General features: G+C 39.5%; 3 protein-coding genes and 1 long non-coding RNA gene across 15 annotated transcripts in view; 1 reads left to right on the top strand and 3 right to left on the bottom strand.

Annotated features, from left to right (window-relative positions):
- The window catches only part of lipeb (lipase, hormone-sensitive b), a 30760-nt gene extending 14651 nt beyond the window's left edge, over positions 1-16109 (bottom strand). For 2 of the 6 annotated variants that reach the window (XM_034873217.1, XM_034873218.1), the window contains exons 1-5: positions 15952-16109; positions 15470-15506; positions 8914-8954; positions 1388-1629; positions 288-572 (exon numbers count right to left, since the gene is read on the bottom strand). In XM_034873217.1, coding sequence (XP_034729108.1) covers positions 288-572; positions 1388-1629; positions 8914-8954; positions 15470-15506; positions 15952-16075 — 729 coding nt within the window. In that variant the 5' untranslated portion in view covers positions 16076-16109. Of the gene's footprint in view, positions 1-287; positions 573-1387; positions 1630-8913; positions 8955-9051; positions 9163-15469; positions 15507-15951 lie in introns of those variants that run through there. The other 4 variants (XM_034873219.1, XM_034873220.1, XM_034873221.1 and 1 more) reach the window with 3 other exon arrangements.
- Positions 3143-13293, top strand: LOC117945659. The gene is made up of 3 exons (XR_004656858.1): positions 3143-3152; positions 8417-8423; positions 13186-13293. It is a non-coding gene; the product is annotated as an uncharacterized LOC117945659 (long non-coding RNA).
- Positions 16110-16668: 559 nt separating the features above from the next.
- On the bottom strand, positions 16669-19144 carry cd79a (CD79a molecule, immunoglobulin-associated alpha). Its single transcript, XM_034873263.1, has 5 exons — positions 18855-19144; positions 18082-18408; positions 17353-17468; positions 17007-17069; positions 16669-16870 (listed from the first exon to the last, which is right to left on the bottom strand). Exons 1-5 carry the CDS (start codon positions 18892-18894, stop codon positions 16742-16744), a joined length of 675 nt encoding a protein of 224 aa, XP_034729154.1. The 5' UTR covers positions 18895-19144; the 3' UTR covers positions 16669-16741.
- A 1219-nt stretch (positions 19145-20363) lies between these two features.
- arhgef1b (Rho guanine nucleotide exchange factor (GEF) 1b) overlaps positions 20364-22811 on the bottom strand; it is a 42837-nt gene continuing 40389 nt past the window's right edge. For all 7 annotated transcript variants that reach the window (XM_034873209.1, XM_034873211.1, XM_034873208.1 and 4 more), the window contains one exon: positions 20364-22582. The gene's annotated coding sequence lies outside the window, so the exon portion shown is untranslated. The remainder of the gene's footprint in view (positions 22583-22811) is intronic.

Here is a 22811-nt window from a genome sequence, read left to right as displayed (position 1 = left end):
CATAGATTTAGGTACGTCCAGTTGCTTGTGTGTACAGTATGTGTCAAGTGATAAATGGTGAGTTTGAGGTTGCTTTCCATTGCATTCTCTGTATTGTTGTGAGATTCTATTGTTGTTCTTTATGCACATTACGGTTTTTAAATTACCTGCCTTTCTTTTCTTGGCCTACTTTTGGTTCACCTAAAAACCCAGTTTTGGATCATCAAGCATGAGGCACTGCTACTTCTAAGCTTCCCCATTCTTCACAATTCCCACTACCTATCCCCGTGTCATGCAGCTCCTCTCACCTGAAAGCCAAGGCAACGGCCATAGAAGCACCCCTTGTGCATGGATGAGTATTCACGGACAAAGCTCTCACTGAGGCCACTTTCATCCTGGAAAAAAAGGTTGCCATGGCTGTTGTCATGTAGCATGCGTTGAGCCAGGTAGAGCAGGGCGCGCAGCTGGCACAGAGCGTTGCAGTAGGCCTCCATCTCACCTGCATTGTGTGCTACTCGAAAAAAGATGCTGCGTCGGTTGGCGGTGATGTAGTGTCCCTTTTGGATGATGTGGAGGAGGCAGCAGCGCACTACCTACAAAATAAAGAAGAATGTGTGAATAAAATTTTGTGAAAAATCAGCATAGCAAGTTAATTTAGGTTGAAATACAAGCACATTATGTTAATTATTTATTGGTCAATAAAAGGACATAATTGTTACAAAATGACATGTAACGATATGTATTCTTGAGATAATAAATGAATGGACTTTAGGTTGTCATTTCGTGTCTTAAAAATGGATCCATAGCATTTTCACTTATTACAAAGCAAATCATTGTTTTTAAATTGTGCAATCATTAAAGACCCATGTCTTCTGGGTCTGCTTAAACTGTAATTAAGATTAGGTTGTTGAGTTTCAAAGGAAGGAAAAAAACAAAACAATATACGATAGCATGCGTGAAAGCGAGCATGTGAAAAGCTTGCTGCTTCACAAGGGTCTTACAGATTAGTCTGAGTAGCACTGTGGGAATGAAAAGGATTATGAATGTGGAAATGGAAAGGCACCAAAACAAAGCAGCATTCATTTGCTGCTATGCTAGACTCATTCAGTTGTGGTAGGTTGCAGCCACTAAAGGTAATGATGTTTCCTCAATAACTGTAGACAAGTACAGTGGGTACAGTAGGGGAAGATCTTCTGCCGTTGGAGGAATTTATCTAACCTGATTTGCAACATAAAATCAATCTGTAAAACAAATGGACTGACCTTGAAACAAAGTGATATCAAGGTAAAGAGGGGCTGCTGAGCACTTTCTCCCAATGTGGAGAGAATATTGATAGGAATGTATGAGGTTATTATTTTCAATGCAATCCAATGCCTGACTCGTGCACACAAAACATCCCACAGCTTACCTTGACCAGTGAGCGATAGCCATTGGCAGGTATGTGTGGGTCAAAGTCATAATGATGGTAAACTGCAGCGAAGCCGGAGATAACAGGCTCCAGGCTGCGAGCATGCTCCTTGATCAGCTTCATGGTATCCACCAGCCGCCGTGCCGCATCACTCTGGCTCCCCTTGGCTCCTCCTGAGAAAAAGGTGGCATTCTCTTCGCACACGCTGTACAGGGCCGCAAACACTGCCTTGGTGTCCATCACTAAGAGCAGTAAGATAGAGAAGCAAGACAAAGGTTGAAACCAAAACAGAAATCCGTTGTATGTAGGGATGGTTGCATGTGCATAATGAATAAATAACACCCACTGATCTCGCTATCAATTGTGCCACTTTGCTGATTCTCATTTAAACTTAATTGGTAAAATTAAAGATCTTTTTTTCTGTAGTTATTAAACTTGACTGTCAGCTGGTATCTGGTCCTGCAAGCATGAAAAAACAGCAGCATGATCCCTATTCTGCGCCATACCCACATTTGATATTAGCATGTAGACACTGTGCAAGGTGGGATATCAATGGATATATCCTACATGGTGTCCTCCTACTCCTATTAACTAATCTTGCATAGTCTGGCGAATAGATGCTCATTGATTGAAACGGGTTAAGCAAGCCTTGAAATTAAATGATGTAAAGCCGGGCTAAGCAGCCAAAATCCACAGAGATCTAAGCAGACACGCACGGAAAAGGAGGAGAAGGCAAAGGGCCTTTGCTAACGTCATGCTGCTGGGAAAAAAAAAAAAGATTAGTCATACACTGACAAAAACACATAAACACACTCACATAAGAGTCCCAAAGGGAGGTATACAGCTGACAACACACAGCTGAGTCTGTTTATCAAGTGTGCCCATACCCTTGCCCTAAAGCAGCATAACAAAGATCTAGTGCTATGTCCCAGTTGGATTCCTACTGTTTGAGCTCTTCTGACAAGTCACCTGAGACCTCTGTTTCCACAACACCTAAGCCTGGGAACTAGCTGGTATTTACTGTATAGGGTGACTGGTATGCTGAGAGATGGAGGAAAGAGAAGGAGGACTGGTGGACACAGAATAAAACAAAAAGGATCGGAGACAGCAGTGCTTCTCGAATAGATGTGAAAGTGAGAACTTCAGGGGAGAAGCGGAAAATAGTTTCTTTGTTGTGGATGGGTTTTAACCAATTACCTTGCAGGACTGAAAAATGAGAGAGAGATAATAGTTAACAACTGGTTCAAAACTACTCTTGAAGAAATACTGCTTTGTTAAATCATCCTTTGTTAAACTATGCAAACCTCTTAAACATCCTAAATAACATCAGCCGCGGTGAGAACTGCCCTCGTAAATAACGCAAACGCACACACACACACACACACACACACACACACACACATACACACACACAAACTGTTGCTTTTGTATCTTCAACTGAGGCCAGTACAATAAAGCAATACAGAAAAATAAATAAATAGTTAAAGCAGCACAATGGTTTCTTCATAGATCCCCAAAGCAACATCTTGGTATGTGGAACAGAGATTGCCTGTGCGTGCTAAAAACTGAACATATTCTACAAAAGTGAAATATTGTTTTGAGGGTCACAGAAATAATGGAGCCTTTATCGCACAATTACTCTACAGAATTATTATATAGAAGAGTAATAGGGGAGGCAATTGTTTGGTGGAATTACACCCCCCACCCCCCATTTATCAGCCAGATGACTCCTAGCACACATATTGCATGAAAAATGTCTTCAGTAGTTGCCTGTCTTCTCATTTTTCTGTCTTCTCAGGGGTAACCTACAAGGTAAGATGCCCTTCTATATGGACATTAACCCATATTGGACGCCAATTTTTCACAATTAAAGGTTTAGCCATAGATAAATCAATTATATCACATCACAAAGATTTCTTTCAAAAAACGTCCACTTCAGCATTTAGCACTCTGCTACTGAATTTGATTAGGCTAAATCTGGAAAACATACACCCACCTTTAACCCCATGTTATAGAGTTGGGCCTTTTAACATTAACAGAAACATATGACAATGCAGAAATATGTCGCAATGTGCCACATCCACTTATTTATATTCCCCGTTTCTATTTCTATCACCAGCCAAATTGTTGAAATCATCTGCAAATGACAATGTCCCTTTGAATTTAAGAGGCATTCCTTGGCCCTAGGGTATAGAAACTGACTGAAAGAAATCTTCAAAGTCAGATGAGTGGACTACACAGAGCAGCATTGCAGTAGCCTAGTCCTACCAAACTCTGGTAGTCTGGCCACTCGCCATTGACAAGTGTTAACTTCCTTGAAACTTGTACTTCCTTGTACTGTGTTGAAGCTTAAAACTATTGGATTAGCCCAGAGCCACTTTGGATCTCCCATAACCAATCACTAACATTTAGTTGTGACAGCAGCTTAGCATTGCTAGCGTTCGCCTTAGCCAACTCCTTCAACCAATAACTGAGCAAGCCGGAAAATGTTCCCAAAACCCGTGGGGAGGAGGGCCATAACATCATAGCCACCAACAAAACGCAGCAAAGATTGTTCTTGCACTGGCTTTTAAGGTCTGGATATTCAGGAGCGTTGCCACAACAGACTAAATGGCTTTGCTCGCATCTTTCTCTGTGCATGACTTCAACAGCATCGTTGTCAGCCACTCCCACTGTTTGCTGATTGGCCCAGTAAAAATACCGCAAACCCAGACGTAGTACTGAAGGAAAATTAAAATTGAGCGGAAGTACGTTGGATGGCGGAGCATCACTAGCGCTGCAGTGGTAATGCCAAGTAAGTTTTCACTTGCATTCACTTTGCATTCACTTTGCATAGGATAGTGTAGTGACTGTGGTTTGGGGATTAAGTGTCTGTCAGTGGGGATCCGTGGGGTGTTTTTGATGTGGCCCACTGTAGCTGGGAATAAACTGTTTTTGTGGCTGGTTTTGGTCCTGATTGACCGTAGCCTCTGCCCACTGCCAAAGGAGAGTGGTTAAAAAAAGTTTTGTTTAAAGCTATAGTGCATAGTTTCTGCTACCTCAATGAGGAATTCCAAGTGATGACAACAAAACTGTTGGCGTGACCACATGATACAATGGAGGAGGGGAGGATAGACTTGATGATTGCAGTGTACAAGTGCATCATCATGGTCTTCGGAGGTTGAACTTTTTCAACTTCTGCAGAAGGAACATGAACTGCTATGATTTTTGATGAGAGAGTTGATGTCCTAAAAGATGAGTCACCCGGGGTGATAGGGGAATGTTAGAAGAAGAAAATACGATACTTTACTAAAACTGTAATGGCTGTTTGCAAAACTAACGAAAATAAAATAATCAGGTTATTGTCCTTAGTTGACATTTCTGACCATGTTTCTGTTTTATACAGTCTATGTTATAGACATATAGTTTCCGACAGGGAATGCAGAAATTCCAACGTTCCATGTAAAATTGAACACAACAAAGTCCACTCCGTGCCCCCTGCCTGGCATCATGGCGGTACAGAAAGTTGGAAGAAAATATGTGGACAATGTATGAAAGGGAATTTGAAAAGTAGTAGCATGACGGACACAACCATAGGACAGAGAACACTACATGCCTGCTTTCACCGGTGACCCGATAGCTGCTGGTTAGTAAATACGCAGGAACACCATAAGAAGGAGGAAGCGCTTTAAAGTTTAATTTTCATATACTGCCTTGTAACTTTCTCATATTTTACCACTTTTTTTAATTTTTCTTTTAATTAATACTATTTACATTGTAGATTATCACTGAAGGCATCAAAACTGTGAATGAACACATGTGGAATTATTTATTTAACAAAAAAAGTGTAAAATAACTGAAAACATGTCTTTTATTCTAGTTTCTTCAAAGTAGCCAATCTTTGCTTTTTTATAGCGCTGAAAACCCTTGGTGTTCTCTCAATGAGCTTCATGAGGTAGTCAACTGAAATGGTTTTCACTTCACAGGTGGGCCTTGTCAGGGTTACTTAGTGGAATTTTTTGCCTTATTAGTGGAGTTGGGACCATCAGTTGTGTTGTGCAGAAGTCAGGTTGATACACAGCTGACCTCCCAATTGAACAACTGTTAGAATTCATATTATGGCAAGAACCAATCAGCTAAGTAAAGAGAAACAAGTGGCCATCATTACTTTAAGAAATTACGTTCCGAAAAATTGCGAAAACTTTGAATGTGTCCCCAAGTGAAGTCGCAAAAACCATCAAGCGCTACAACAAAACTGGCTCACATGAGGACCGCCCCAGGAAAGGAAGACCAAGAGTCACCTATACTGCTGAGGATAAGTTCATCTGAGTCACAAGCCTCAGAAATCGCAAATTAACAGCAGCTCAGATTAGAGACCAGATGAATACAACACAGAGTTCTAGTGGCACACACATCTCTAGAACACCTTTTAAGAGGAGACTGCTTGAATCAGGCCTTCATGGTCAAATAGCAGCGAGGAAACCGACAGAGGCAACAAGCAGAAGAGATTTGTTTGGGCCAAGAAACACAAGGAATGGACATTAGACCATTGGAAATCTGGGCTTTGGTCTGATGACTCCCAGTTTTATATCTTTGGTTCCAACCGCCGTATCTTTGTACAACAGAGGAAAGTTGACCGGATGGATTCTACATGCCTGGTTCCCACCGTGAAGCATGGAGGAGGAGGTGTGATGGTGTGGGGGTGCTTTGCTGGTGACACTGTTGGGGATTCTAAATTGAAGGTATAATGAACCAGCATGGCTACCACAGCATCCTGCAGTGGCATGCCATCCCATCCGATTTGCATTTAGTTGGACCATCCTTTATTTTTTACCGGACAATGACCCCAAACACACCTCCAGACTGTGTAAGGGCTGTTTGACCAAGGAGAGTGATGGAGTGCTGCGCCTCCAAATTTACGTATGTGTTCATTCATAGTTTTGATGCCTTCAATGATAATCCACAATATAAATATTCATGAAATAAAGGAAACGCATTGAATGAGGTGTGTCCAAACTTTTGGCCTGTACTGTATATGTATATGTGTGTACACACACACACACACACACACACACACACACACACACACACACAATGTTTGACTTTTTTTTCATTTTTTATTTTTATGTTGGCCCTTACAAATAACCCATATTACAAAAAAAGACAAAAACACTAAAAGTAATAAAACCTAATACTAAATATTTTTTCAAAATAAAAAAATAAACTAGCAAACCTGCTTTAAAACCAAATTAAAACTAAACTGAATTTGAAAATAAAAAGTAAAAAATAAATAAAAATAAAAATAATGAAAAGTGCAAAAGTATAACCTTGATTCAGTGAGGGTGGTGTTGTCCGTAAATTTCAGGAGAACTTTGGGAAATTTCTGCACAGCTTTGTTAAGCAGCTTGGGGCCTTATTTCACACTAATTAAACCATGTGAAAGAAGCACACCAAGATAAACTCATCTCATGACTTTAAGGAGAACTCCACACTAATACACAATTTACATTGTGCTAGTTATCTTAAATTACAATCTAGAAATATAGCCAACTCTCTCCCTAACATGCCTCTGAACATCAGTACTTTAATTTGTGATCTCTGGTGAAACTTCCCGAGTTTGATTCTTTTGACAGACAATTAACATTTACACCATGGGCTGGGTTCAGAGAATGTTTTTATCCAAATGACTTCTACTGTGATTTAGATCTTACAGCTGTAAATGAGTAAATAACCCCCTATCCTAGATAAATCCTAATTGGTTCTGTCACTACATTCGACACTAGTAGTTCCCTTAATCACTGTCTCTGAAAGAGCTTTGGGGCACTTCTCTACATAAAAACATCCCTATAGTATGTTCATTTTAGAGAGGCGTCCAAGCAAAACAGAGCTGTACAGGAATAAGAAAATGTGAATTACATGTAAGGGTGAATGTTATATTTACTCAAGTCTCAAATACTACAGAGTTGTAGCAGGATAGATGGCTCGAGGAGGCAGAAAACATTAGTAAATTGGATTTTCTTTGGCCAATATATTATGCAAACATCAATCCTACAAATCCATCATGAAGATCAATGAGGAAGTCTACAGTACTTGCATAGACAGATAGAGATAAATATTTATTGATCCCAAAAAATGGGAAATTATAGTTACAGCAGCAAAATGTCAGTCACACAGCACAGAACATCTATATACTATATCTATAAATAAAATACTAGGATTCAATATACATGAAATAATAGGATACAATATACATACATACAGACATACAATATACATGAAAAAATAGGATAACATACAAGAACAAATATTTAAAATATATACAAGTTGGGAATACAAAATGTGGAACTGCTTAACTAGTAATGATAAATATGTAGATAAAAACTGTGGTGTCTCAGAGTCTTATCTAGCACCCAGTGATGAGGTGTTAAAAAGTTGTATTGCTTGTGGTAGGATTGATTTCTTGTAGCGTCTTATATCATGCCAAAACAATTCAGCAGATAAGGACAAACACATAATCCTGGGATTGTTGCTCCATCTCAGATATTGGTCAAGAACTAGTGGATTACGAACTACTTGGAAATGTTTTGAAGCGGACAACACAGGAAACAGTTACCTAATGTGCAAAAGCTCAACTCATTATGTCAGCATTCAACTGGAAACACTAAGAGACACACAAAGAATATCTACAAATAAATAGTCATCGGTTTGCATAAACACAAGCAGCAGTGTGGCTTTGGGGAACACAATTACTGTTTTGGTCAAGCAATAAGCCAAATGCCATGCTGCAGGACCAGTTATAGCAGTCAAACCAGTTTGGGCAAGCAGCCAAAATTAAATTACATTGCTTAATTAGAACTGGTGGTACAACTCTCTTAGCTGGGCAAGCCAATAGTCCCTAGGTTGAGTAAGCTAGGTGGAAACTTTATGAACCCCCGGATTAGCATAAACTGTAAACGTGCGTAATGACAATGAAGCCAGTGGACATTACACCCGTGTCCAACTACAGGGAGGATATGATAAGCAAATACAATGCAAATGAACACAGTTAAGCGAAGCAGTGCAATCTAATCAAGTTCAAACATGCCATGGCCCAGTGAAGACCTTTACCTTTGTTTGACAAGGTTAATGCCTCAAACGGAAAAACAATTTAGCTGACACCCACTACAAAAATATGTGACTCACCTGCTTGCAATATCACATCTGCCTTTTGTGCATCAGCAAATGCTCCACATGTCTATCTATGTCTGTACCGAGCAATATGTTTCAGCTTAACCCCTTACTGTGTTACTGACAAAAGTGGTCACCGTAATCCCACTAAAACCATTGAATTGCATGTGGTTTCCTAACTTTAAAGATTGATGATAGTGGCCATTAATAAGTAATGTAAAACAACCTACACCACTGACATTACAGACTCCTGCGGGGCCCACACACAGTGTGAATTAATTGTGTTTATATAGAATTACCCACATGCCGTTTCTGCATACATGGTATGCTAAGGACTAACTATTGAAAAGCTGGAAGAGAAAAAAGTAAAAAGTGTTTACCAGTGTCTGAGTTCAAGGCTCTGTCCTTGTCTTTCTCCTCTCTTCCACGATAGCGTTGAGAGCATGGAAAAAAAAAAAGAATGAAAGAAAGAGAGGAAGAAGATAAAGTTTTCCGACTGCTTTTGTTCTCCCTTTCACAGTCTGTCACTCCCTTGTATTTATGATGTATCTCTTCTTCTGTCAACCTCTGTATGTCAGACTGTCACAACCAATTCTACTCAGAAGCAATGTTTTGTCTCTCCCTTGTCCCTCCCATGCCTCTTTTAAAAAGGGGTAGGCAAGATTCAGACAACTCCGTCCCAGTTAACTTTCTCCTTGTGACAGTGGACTGTTGCCATTGGCTCTTCAGCTTGCAACTCCCTGTGACCTTCAACCTAATTGGCAGATCCCGTACAGAGAGACATTGGCAAAGACAATGACAACTATGAGATCATACAATTGTTTACATGTGGCTTTTTCATTTTAGGTTTCAAGATTAAGTCATTTATATAGCACTTTATAAGCAAACAGTTGTTGCACCTGTTTTACAAAGATGGCCATAGGTCTATATGTGTACACCTTAAACCCTAAAGACATACAGTGGGACTCGAAAGTTTGGCACCCTGCGCAGTTTATAGCATGCACCGCCCCCTTTAGAAAGCTGAGACCTGACAGTGTCATGGATTGTTCTCAATCAGCGTCTGGAAAGACCAGGTGATGTCAATCTTAAGGTTTTAAATGCCCAGACTCATCTGACCTTGCCCCAACAATCAGCACCATGGGTTCTTCTAAGCAGTTGTCTAGAAAACTGAAACTGAAAATAGTTGACGCTCACAACGCAGGAGAAGGCTATAAGAAGATAGCAAAGCATTTTTCAGATGCCAATATCCTCTCTTCAGAATGTAATTAAGACATGGCAGTCATCAGGAACAATGGAAGATATAGCCAGATCTGGAAGACCAAGAAAAATATCAGACAGAACAGCTCACAGGATTGTGAGAAAAGCAAGTCAAAACCCACGTTTGACTGCACAATCCATCCAGAAAGACCTAGCAGACACTGGAGTTGTGGTACACCATTTAACTATAAAGAGATACTTGTATAAATATGGTCTTCATAGGAGGAGTCATCAGAAGAAAACCTCTTCTACGTCCTCCACACAAAAAACAAAATAAAACAAATCTGCGTTTGAAGTTGCAAATTAACATATAGACAAGCCTGATGTATTGTGGAAACAGGTTCTGTGGACCAATGAGGTTGAAATAGAACTTTGTGGCCGGAATGAGCAAAGGTACGTTCGGTACAGAATTTAATGAAAAGAACCTCTGTCCAACTGTTAAGCACAGGGATGGATCAATCATGCTTTTGGGTTATATTGCAGCCAGTGGCACAGGGAACATTTCACGAGGGGAAGGAAAATGGATTCAATAAAATGTCAGCAAATTTTTGACCCTAACTTGATGCAATCTGTGAAAAAGCTGATGTTGAAGAGAGGATGGCTTCTACAAATGAATAATGATCCTAAACACACCTCAAAATTCACGGTGGATTACATCAAGAGGCGTGAATTGAAGGTTTTGCCACTGCCTTCACAATCTCCTGACCTCAACATAATTGAAAATCTATAGATAGACCTTAAAAGAGCAGTGCGTGACAGACAGCCCAGAAATCTCAAAGATCTGGAAGATTCTTGTAAGGACGAATGGGCGAAATACCTCAAACAAGAATTGAAAAACTATTGGCTGGCAACAAGAAGCGCTTCCAAGATGTGATACTTGCCAAAGGGGGCAGCACAAGGTATTAAATCTGCAGGGTGCCCAAACTTTTGCAGACGCCATTTTTTTGTTTTCTTTTATTGTGAAAATGTAAATGATGTAAATAAAATCAAACTTTTTGTGACATATTAAACGAATGTCTAATGTGTCATTTGATGTCTTTTGGAGATTTTTCCATCTTTTCTTGGCTTCGTTATGAACATTAATTTTATACCCGGGGTGCCCAAACATTTGAGCCCCACTGTACATGTGCATAGGTGTGTGTGTGTGTGTGTGTGTGTGTGTGTGTTGCATCTTCAGTGCTTGGTTTCATATTAAAAAAGGTCACAAATCAAATGCAAACAAACAGTAGCAAAATCAATAATTATAAATTAATGTATTCATTAAAAGTGATCATTTTTGCTTTGAAATTTAAAAATACTCTATTATTACTATTAACCAGTGCACACCATGTCTTAAAATTACTTATTTTGCTGTCAAAAATAAAAAAATTTAAACAAAAAAAGGTGAACAAATGACAATAACAAAGAAAAGGAAGAATGTCCTCACAATTATCAAGCTGGCTAACAATGGCAAATTATAGTAAAGTTGACTAATGTGCATTGTTCTTATAAATAAATAGGTTAAATGAAAAACAGCACAGCCTTATTAGACAATCATAAGAAATGAAAACTTGTGACAATCAGCCGTTTGAATAATTAACTTATCATTTCCCATGAATACTATTGTTAACATTATTCCTTTAAACCCACATTGGTTCGAGCCCTGCACATGCAACCAAAATTTAAACCAAAATTAACTTCTTCGTCCACCAGCCAAATGGCTAGTGAATGTTCAAATTTTACCAGCCACTAAATAGATAACCCGTTTTTTTGGGCTTGTGAGTGATGAAAATCTAATAGCCCCATTTGGCTGGTGTATGGTGCTAATTTTGAAGCCTGCAAGCCACCTATAATAATATTTAAGTAGGTCTACTATCTTTTGGTGGCATCTGTGGTAGACTTTTGTGTATTGAATAATGTTTATGTAGCATCTTCAAAACACATTTGTCATTTGTGTATGCAGCAGAAATGTGCTTTATGTGCCAACTGATGAAGAAATATGAATGTTTGGCAATGCATGCAGAACATGGACAACGTGTCCACACCCAAAATAGAGGAATAAGATGTAATTCAGAGAATCTATTCCGGGGGGAAATATGCACTTAGTTTAGACTTCTTGGCTGATATCACAGATGACTGTCCCATAATTCAAAGAACTTGACATGACCCCTCACCCAGTCCATAAAAACAGAGATCCACAAACACATCCAGAACACTGAAACACAAAAACCAAAAAACCTACTTGCTGTTGCTGTTATTGCTTAGGCTATAAAGGCTTATTTCATGGGAAACATTTAGACGTGTCAGAATAGTTCATGCATACATTTAAAAAACATTGTTATTGTTATTTAAGCTCCTGTTATTGTGCATTCTGGCTCACTGTCACGACTTTCAGGAACACTTTACAGAAGGGCACTGTTGTTAATATAAGTAACACTTGTACTTTCCCAACTACAAATCAACACGACTTCTGGTTAAAAGGCCTATAACCTGTAACTTCTGTACAAATACACAAACAACTAGCAATTCTTGTTTGAGAAAAAGTGCTTGTTTGCATTTGTGGCAAGAAATTATAGCCGGAATGGTGCCTTCCTCACAGAAAACTTCAAGCTACTCTAATGGGCTAATTTAATGTTGAGCTACTTCTTAATGTCAGTATGATTAACTACTGATCTTGTCTAGGCCGTAACCAACTAACGGCTCTCTTGATGGTTTTCTCTCATGGTTTCTCTTTATCAAGTCTAAACAGACACATTCAAGATGTGGTACATGTAAAATCTCGATCAATATAAGCGCAAGGATATGAAAACACAGCGACTGATCCATGGAGTGGAACCCACCATCACAATACAGTGTTCTCATCTGTGCAAGTAAAAAAAAAAAAACGTCTCAACAGTTGTCATTTGTTGAGACCAGACAGTGTTAAAAGGTACAAATCAACTGTTTCTTTCTTCTACAAGATATGGTAACTGGTCAGTCTTTTGGACTTGGCCAGATATCTGATACTCTACAAAATGCTATGTCTACAGGAAGCAAGCTTTAAAAATAGCTAACTTTGAGCAGTCCACATGCTATAGGAAGGCTCAACAGCAGGAGCTTTGTAGTGTTGTATTTAGGAGGCTTTAACCCTTCTCCCAGACAGAGCACCTTCAAACACACAAGGCCAAACTGAACAACAGGAAACTAGCAACAATAAGCCTCCACTCCCCCCCCCCATCTACAGGGGATGCATAGGGCTTCCCTTCAGTTGTATAATGCAATGCATTTAAAGCTGCAGTGAATATAACGCAAAAAACACTCAAATTTAAAGTAGAGTAAGACCTGTGCAGGGGCATGAGCAGAACAGCCAATAGGAACACTCTCTGAAATGACCTGTGATTGGCCAAAGTCTCCCGTGACAGTTAGATTTGCTAAAGCCTTAAGCCGCCTACGCATCATAAGCAATTTGCTCTCTGCACACCACTAGGTAGGGCGCAGAGTAAAGCGCAGAAAGCAAAGTGCATCACAGGTATTTGTCATCAAGGGTGGCAGTAGTTAGGGCCAATACCAGTAAAATAACACGTATGGTCCTAATAGCGTATGGTCCTCTCTTCCACTGGTGTCTCCAAAGACATTCCAGACTTCCAGGAATCTTTTCAAAAGCTACTGTGCAAAAACAACAGTGTTTCTAACAGTTGCGTGACCAGAGATTTTACAGACCCCAGGTAAATATTGGAGATGTGTTTGAAAGAAGGAGTAGAGCCGTAGAGCCCAAAAGGACAATGAGTTGGCTAATTTCCTCCTGAACAAGTACAAAAACATTAGCCTCAGGCTAATTTATCACAGCTACAAGAGACAGCCCTTTATGTTATTACAACATTTGTGTACTCACAATAGGGCTGCACAATTAATCAAGCGAAATTTTTTGAATGCGTCATTTCATAGAACGCTCCGGGTTTTTTGCAAAGCCAATCTACCGCTCCGTAAACCACTGTCTGATCATGTGCCAGTCAGAGTTGTTTCCTTCACCGCGGAGTAACGGGAGAAAAATTCCACAAGAGATAGCAGTTGGTTATACGTGCGTCTCAAGGTTCACCAGTAAACGCAATATTTTTGACCGGCCTGTGTTGTTTTTCAAACAACAGCAGTGACCAGTGCTAGTTAGTGTCTGCTCACAAGCTCTAGGGCTGTTTTCGCTGGTAACTCTGCTATCGCGGCCTCTGTGTGTGAAAAACACAGAAGTAGTTATTGAGTGCAACTAACTTCAGTTTGTAGAGTAATAGCGTGTGAGCCGGAGCTGCTGGACTTGCAAGAGATGAGACCCATGGCCAGAATATCATAGTTCATAAAAATGCAGCGCAGTGACGATAGAGAGATTTCATACACACGACGTGTGTTACTTCACTGACCCGCTGTTCGACCCGTGCTGGACCCATTCGTAATGAGTCAGCCGTCTCTCTGTGAGTAGCACTCCCTCTCTCTCCCTAGCTCTTTTAATCAGTTATTGTTGAAAACAAGCGAAGGAGCTTTCTCAAAGATACATTTAAAAATATATATATATATATATATATATATATATATATATATATATATATATATATATATATATATATATATATCCTATGCTATTTATTTCAGATAGCTTATTTTCATTTACATGTGTTGCAGCTGTATGTCTATACACCATACAACTTCAACATAAGAGGAATGTAGCATAATATGGATGTGAAAGCAGTTATAAATAGCGTATGTGACAATAAAAGTCATTTGGTTAAAATCAACAAATAATTGTGATAATAATCGTGATCACAATTTTGATCAAAATAATCGTGAATATCATTTTGGCCATATACGTACAGCCCTAACTCACAATGAATTATTGAGCTAGATTACCCAAATTGTTTACTCGCAAAAACAATTGAGACACTGCCAGTAAAGTGATCCCAACTGGTCCTCGCTAACGCTGCCATGCTAACCCTGCTAACGTTACCGGAAAACCAGCAAAGAGGCTATGGCTGTGCTTTTTCCCTCTTTCCTTTGTGGTGTTATATCTATGTTTTGTGCAAGTTATAGGTTTACAAAGTAAAAAATCCCAAAGTCCACCCCAAAGGCATCAGATTTAAACAGAAAACACTGTTCAGAAAGAGCTCTACTGTAGTCCAGCCTTTACTTCCGTGATGAACGTGCATCATTTTGTAAGACGTTATAATGCTTGCTTAGCTGCTAGCACGGCATGCCCTCATCCTAGTCCTTACCTTGGTACGGCGCATGTGAGATTCCCAATCAGACTGAATAGAATTGAGATGCCTTACTCTGTAGCTAAAACAGAGAGCTCAACACATAGGGTGAAAAGAGGAGCTGCAGCAATGTGCAGTGTAACAACAAATATTGTGTTTTTTGACAATGAAACCATGTAACCCCTATTCTGATATAACCTCTAAATACAATTATGAATCTTAAAATTAGCATAATATGAGCACTTTACATAATTTGAACTCTGAGCGCAGAAATGACGTACCGCAATCCCCATAGAAAATCAGGTCTAGCTACCTTCAGGCTGCCCATTCGTCCACATAAGTTTCCCTGCTCTCATGTCACATAGATAAAGTTAATGACCCTATGAATTCGTTTAATCGATATATGCAAATACTTCCGTGTGACTTTACTACACTAGTGACTTTAGTTGCACTCCAACAGTTTCTCTCGTTTTGTTTTGAGTACCTGTTTGGGTGTGTCCTGTCAGTGTCAGCAGCTGAAACTAGGGGCACAGAACGTAAAAGGTGAATATAAATGCAGTATGGGGACATATAATATTAGTTAAAGGATTCTATAGCGACGACATTACTACCACTGCTACAACTAAACTAACGGTACAGCGCTTATGTAGCTATAAACAGGGGATGCTTGTTAACTGTGGACATGTTGACAGCCTGGCACTTTATTCAGTACCGTTTTTAAATAGTCTACACACAGATTCCATCAATGCTACTGCCGAAACAATTACAGGACTTAAACAGCTGAGAAGCAGCAAGCAGCTATAATCCTAGTTCTTCATTTCGGCTACCCGAGGCCAGCTAATGTGTGGTGCTCACAGTGCTAACGGACGCTAGCGGGAGGTGACGGCAGAGAGCGTCAACACTGGGGGACGTAATGCAGGGAAAAGGGGGCTGTGACGAAGTCGGTACGGTAACTGAAAAACTCACCTACTGGACCTTCTTTGTGTTTTGACAAGCGTCTTCCATTGACAGATTTCTCAAATCTGCTACTCCCACCACTTTTCTTGTTCGACGCCATCTTCACCCACTGTTTACGCACCGCCTCTAACATCTCGCCTACATACCTGCCTGCAACTGTAAGCGCCGAGGCCCCGCCCCCACGTCAAAAGAAAAGCCAGTGAACGACTGTCCCGCAGTCCAGCAGCCAATCACGATGCTCGGAAATCAACAATGATTCACCCCGTCGGCTTTGTTGTTCAACTTTTGAAAGGAAAGTGAGGCCATGGTACATTCAGCAGGGGAATTATTATTGTTTACAATGTATAGAAGAATTTGTAGGATTTTTTTATTCGTTGAGTACTCATAGAAATGTTGGAAAGTAGATACATCGTCACACATCATAAAGCCATTTAGTAAAATACATGAAATTCAGTATAGATTTTTTAATGAACATTAAAAGAAGCCGACAACAAAACAAGCTCACCAATAGGTCCACTCAGAAGCTGCTGCAGCTACAGAGGGCGTGTCCCCTGTTAAAAGGATACTATGCCAAATTTAAACCAGTGTCATCTTTGTGTGGACAGTGTGTTTACATGAACGGTGTTTGACTTCCCTACGTGGAGGAGCAGAGCAATGAAGTTCTGTAGAGATCAGTTGAATGGCCCTGGCCCTAACTGAGTAGCCCCTTGTGAGTTTTGTCAACGGCAATTTAGATATCACACAGTTAAACTTTCAAAATGTACTCAACATCCCCCCTTTCTCTATCTTCCCCTTTCCTTCAGGGTTTCTCCAGTTGAATCTCCTCCTCCTCCTCCTCTTTAATGTTGCCCACATCCTGGTATGGGCCATGTGCCTGGGAGCGTTCAATCTGATCATATGTGGACCAACAATCGTCCAGATTTAGGCCCTGGGGTATGAGGTAAAGGAGATTGAAAAAATTATTGAAACATTTTCAAGGTAAATTGATTAGTACATTCATATCTTTTAGGCTATTTTGCACAAGCCTGCCATGACATGTTTGACTCAGGATGTGACTCATTTACCTGATATATGTTTTCCTCTTCCTTCTTTGCTTTCTTTTTCTCCAGTTCATATAGTCTCTTTGACTGTGAGGGGGAAGCAGACGTTCGTAAAGCTGTGAAATGGTTCAACTTCTCATAGAGGAAAGGCAAGAAAGATTATAAAAAAATATCCATTTGAGAAACATATTGCTGTGGAGTCAACGCACAGCTGTTTTACAGATTGCAAGAACTTCTAGTGGGTTGACATGAATAATAAGCCATTTTAAGACATTTTTGTAAATTGCTGCAACATCAATGCTATGAGTTGGGGCGTTGACAGATCATTGAATGGTAATGTACAGTCAGTCATAATAAAGTGACATCTGACCTTGAAGAGAAGGGTGACAGAAGGCACAAGCACACACAGTAGCAGTAAGACTCCCTCAGCTGTCAGGATCTTGTTTTTGGTGCTTTCACTGAGGTTTATGGTTTTCTCCATTGGTTCTAGACATACAGACAGGGTTCAGAGGTGAAAGAAGTGTTGGCATGTTTTTTTGTGAGAGTGCCCACTTAAAAGAAGCTGAGGTCAAAGTAATGAGGGTAAAAATTTTTACTCAACAGAATTTATTGTGATCAATTTAGTATGAAATCTATCGCTGTGTTATATAACTGTTATATACGTGTGTGTGTGTGTGTGTGTGTGTATAAATAACACAGTCCAGTCTGATATAGGCCTATATATGTAATAAAGCAATAAACAATTGATTCTTTTGTTCTCATGAACTAATGTGCATAATCCCCAGAGATTAGTGGTTGTTTTACATTTCCGCATCTGCCATCTGTCTAATGAGATTATGATGCAAAATAGCATTTCAGTGTGACAAAAGCTATTAGCTTGACTGCAACTTGATCCAATCTTGGTGCTATTTAAAGTAATACTTGTAATGAGACCATCCTGATGATGTATAGATTAACCAAACTGCGATATGCCAGGATGCTGCCACTCACACAGCTCTTAGATAGACTTCCGTTAACAGGATTTATGGTTTATGAGGTGTTAGCCATGCTTAGAGCTCGCCTGACTCCTTCTCAGTCAATCACACACATGAATACTCACTGTAGACTTGCAGGTAGGTGCCATGTGAGAGGAGAACGCCGCTGCTGCCGTTCAGCCAACACTGGTACAGTCCAGAGTCCCTCAGCTGGACTCGGTCGAAGGTCAAGATGCCACAGGATTTGTCTATTTTGCCGTCTTTAGCCACAGTGTGTGAAAACTGCACAGCATGTGGATCCAGGGTTTTGTTCGGAGCCCGTTTGATCCAATTGGATGTCACTGACGTCCCAATGGTACTGTAGCAGCACTCCAAGACAGCTCTCTGGAAGACCTGTATCCTCAAAAAGGGCCTGTCCGGCTCTAAAGTCACCTCATTCTGAGCAATAACCACTGTGGAGGAAGCAGCACTTCTGTTGTTTTGTGCATTTGTTAAACACTCAAATTTTTTTTTCAACATTTGTCAAATCATGTATTTTGATTGCATCTATCATACTAGCATGACCTGTATTAACAATAGACATAATAAGGTCTTAAAAGTTGAATGACAAAAATAAAATTTAAATTTACAGCAACAAATAACCAAAACTAACACAGCAACTGGATAGCACAGCCATCTGTTTTGACAGGAGATGTGGTTCATTGAAGCAGAACGCAAAAAAGCTAAATGTGAAAAAAGTTATAGAGTACATAAATATAGGCTACTTACAGTAAACTAGCTTTAATACATAAGCATGCCTATTTTCCACAAAACACAAAAGATAATTGCATCTACACATATGTAAACTATTAAGTATTTCAATCATTATTGTGTATTAAAATAAATGGATCTGACTCACCAACAACGCTGCAGAGGAGAATGTTTGTGACTGTCCCCATTGCGTTAAAAATGTTTGGTCCAGAGATTAAAAAATGTTCTGAAATAACGCAGATCAGTCTTTATGCAACACTGATCCCAGTCTTCACTGCTATTATACTAACGCACTAGTGTCTTGTTTTTCTCAGTCAGGATGTATGCTTGAATGAATTTGGACTGTCCCACATTTGCATAAAAGCTATATCTGCATGCATTTAGAAAATGGATTATTGGTTAATTTCTTCAAAAAGAATACTTTGACAAAGGCCTACAATTCCCCTACATACATACATACACTGTATATTTTAAACGGAATATACAGATACAAGATATGGTTTATGAAGTCAACATGATCCTCATAAAATCTATATCTAAATATCAGAAACAAAACTAACATTGAACCCCAAATTTATTCTGCATTTATTCTAACTAAGATTTTTGCTCATGACTATATAAAATGACAAAACAGGAATTTATTTCCCCAATTTATTAAAAAAAGTAAGAATTAAAAAAAAAAAAAAGTACCACAAATGTCTTCCCAAGTATACATCATTAAAGAGCCTCTTACACAATAAAATCAAAACCCAAATACACAGTATAGTTCTTGCATATTCATTCTTTATAGATAGACATGATGGCAGATGCCTGTATCACAAGAAGCAGTGTGTTTTATATACAGGGCACTGGCTGAGTTGCTGGAGGGCTCAACACCTATTGCTGTAATTGAAAAAACACAATCCTGGGATGATCTCTTAATCGTTAGTCATTTGTCATCGTCTCTCACTCTGAGGTCAATTTTACAGTCCTCTATGATAGACAGCGCAAACAAAACAGTGATTGTGTTTGTAGATTTAAGACCACTTTAAGAAGAAAACTACTTGATCGTCGGAACAAGGCACCACTCTATAAATACATTTTCTATTCATCTAGGTGTTTGTATATTAAATGCATGAAGAAAAGCATGAGGAGGAGGGAGAGCTAGAAGTGCCTGTAGCAGTCGTTCAGCCAGTCAGTGAAGGTATCGCTATAAGCTGGTGTTAATTGGGTTTCAAACCTGCTGACCACGGCAGTTTGACAGTTGAAAAAATCCCTTGTTGAGATGATCTGTTTAAATGTATCCCAGCATTAAGCAGGATAGCCACAGTGCAGAGCGGGTTTGCGCTTTAACATGCACACCAAAAACATACGTTGTGGTTACAATATTTGCATATTTGTTCAATTCATTCATGCATAGACAAGTTACAGACAAGTCCCGTCTCTCTCACCGTTATGACCAAATGCACTGTACATAATTACAAAAGCTTGTTTGAAAAACAGTAACAAAACCTCCCCTGACCCGTTTAAGTAAATCAAATGAAATAAACAATATTGTAAAACTGTGCGGTAGAAAAAGGTGATCATGCTATCACAAGTGAGGGTATTTTCAAGAGGTGTATTTAGCTAATAAGCTCAACAATCAAAATGTGGGGGGCTAATTTATGCTTTCTCTATGAAAAAAAACAACAACAAAAACTTCAAGCTAACATCTATGTACATTTTACATAAGGAAAACATGGGGAGAGATGGTATTAATGTTCAAACACAAACTTACAGCATGTTGTGACTAATGGCAACATTTGCACATGATCACACTTAAGTTCAGAGGGCCAAAGGGGCCTTTGTTGTTGTGGCAACAACAGCAAGAATGCATATCAGAAGTGATCATGATCACAGTGCTGGTAAGAGTGACGCTGGATTGAGACTGCAGTTTTCCTTTCATAAAAGCTTCAATTTTTTTTCTTTTTTTTACTGCTGGAGCAGGTCCCATGTGTTCAATAACAGTCCACTATCCAGGTCAGAACAGTACAGCTTTTGGAAGTTACACTGGCTTTTACTCACACTAACTGACCCAAACAGACCTTTTTTTTTGTGGACAAAAGTCAAAAGTGTATGCCATAAATCTTAGATTGTTTTTTGGTTTGGTCATAAGGCTAGGGCAGTCTAACATTCTTCAGCTTGGTATCTACGTATTTTTCTATGACCACCAATACTTCCTTCTTGCTTCTAAAATTGCTTCACTAGTGTTGCAACATGTTGGAGTTCGGGCAGAGGGAAAGCAGCTGCAGGCTGAGCAACTGAGCGATCACTCCGGCATCAACATTACCTTACTGTTAGAGATGCCTTTTGCTGCACAGGTGAAGCAAGTCATTAAGAGAATTAAACTCATCTGAGGATCTAACGGTGCTTTGTTATGTTTTTGGTCCTGTGTCCACGGCCACAGTTCTGCCACTACTAGAAATTATATCATCATAATTATAATTACAATTAACTGCTGAATAAAATACACAGACACAAGCTCAGTTTTGATACAAATATTGCTATCAGAGAACAATAGAACCCTTTGCTAATAACTTGTGAGTCTAACGTCATATAATACAATTTATAACCCTGTCTTAAGTCTGTGTTTTGGATCAGGAGCTCTGAATCTGGGGGAAAGGTGACACTATAGAAATGAGGCTGACACTGAACGACCTTTGTGAACACTGCTGTAGCACTGGGCCTTCAGTGTTTGTAGCTGTATATGGGTGTGTGTTTTTCTCTGGCACAGTGTGAGCACATCCTAATCTCCTGTTTTCTACACATCGTCTAATGACCATCTGGTTCAAGCGAGCTTCAAATTAACCAAAGCGACCTCCAAACTCACTCCCCATCCCTACTCCTTTCTTCACTCTCTACCTTGATCTTCATTACACATTCTAGATTTGCCTTCCAATGTATTTTTCTTTTCTCAAACACATTGCTCATCTACACATATTGTTTTTGGCCCAGTGCTGTAAAACTTTCACTCAGGCAATGCAACTCACTGACCCAACAACAAATAGCACTCAGAGGAATAAATAAAAGCGGTAAATGCAAATAAGGCTCCATTATTAACAGCATGATTATCTATAGTGCCACTATTTATAAATGTTTCTATGTGAAGTTATAACAGTAAGAACTTGCCAAACAAGTACATCCTTAATTAAAAACTTTGTAACACACATACACACACTTCCTTGCATTCAATCTTTTCAATAATCAGGGCTTGTACATGAAGCCACACTGTTTAAAAACTGTACTGAATAGAGAGTAAATACATTTTACAATAACAATGATGGTTAAACTTGGTTTGATAAAAAGTGCATCTCTGTGGTACTTTGGCATAGACTAGAAACAACACTATATATCAGCAGTAGTATTTCAATACATCTTCAAACGCTACATTGCCCCCTTTAGGCTTCCACGTGCTTATAGCCCACCTGGTGGGAAAACATTGGATTTTTCCTTTACTGCACTTCTGCTATTGGCCATTATGTACATTATTTTCTTGCGTGCATGTTTCTGGTGTGCATATGTGTGTTACAGCAGATTGCAATCACGGCATTTTGTAAGGCAGCATCTCTCTCACAGCAAATTATTGCTTCATTTTTTTTGGCACATCTGAAAAAACAACCTCCCACTCAAAAGTAGGATGTCCTGTTGTTTTCTTTTTTTCTTTGTATACCTCTCTACCAAGCATGCACGCAAACAGACACACATACACATGTACACAGCCTCTCATGTTCCGTTGCTGAACCACTGCACTGTGCGTAAAGCCCCCTAATGCAGCAAAGGGTCCAGGCAGGTTTAGGAATTTCCAGGGAAGCCTCTTAAAGTCACTCTTGCATTCCAAAAACCTGCACCAGTAAAAATCTAAACAGAAGAAAAGACATAACAAGTTAATGAGCTTGATGATTAGCATTGTTTTAACTCGGGACGGGATAGGCACTTTTCAAAATCCTATTTTTAATGATATTCTTTTAAAAAGATGCTAATAGACACCGTCAAGTCTAGTAAACATGACTTTAAAGCAGGGGTCTTCAACGTTTTCCAGGCCAAGGACCCCCAAACTGATGGCGAGATGGAGCGGGGACCCCCTAAT

Source organism: Etheostoma cragini, chromosome 6, assembly GCF_013103735.1.
Source record: "Etheostoma cragini isolate CJK2018 chromosome 6, CSU_Ecrag_1.0, whole genome shotgun sequence".
NCBI lineage: Eukaryota > Metazoa > Chordata > Actinopteri > Perciformes > Percidae > Etheostoma > Etheostoma cragini.
Note: the sequence above shows the minus strand (reverse complement) of the source record. Positions and strands in the feature narration are given on the sequence as shown.

Excerpts from the sequence above, each read along its gene's own strand:
- cd79a (XM_034873263.1), bottom strand. The coding sequence starts at position 18,894 with ATGGGGACAGTCACAAACATTCTCCTCTGCAGCGTTGTTG. Across the intron at positions 17,469-18,081 it reads CACCTACCTGCAAGTCTACA|AACCAATGGAGAAAACCATA; the intron begins GTGAGTATTCAT and ends CTGTATGTCTAG. Across the intron at positions 17,070-17,352 it reads CTGTCACCCTTCTCTTCAAG|TCAAAGAGACTATATGAACT; the intron begins GTCAGATGTCAC and ends TCCCCCTCACAG.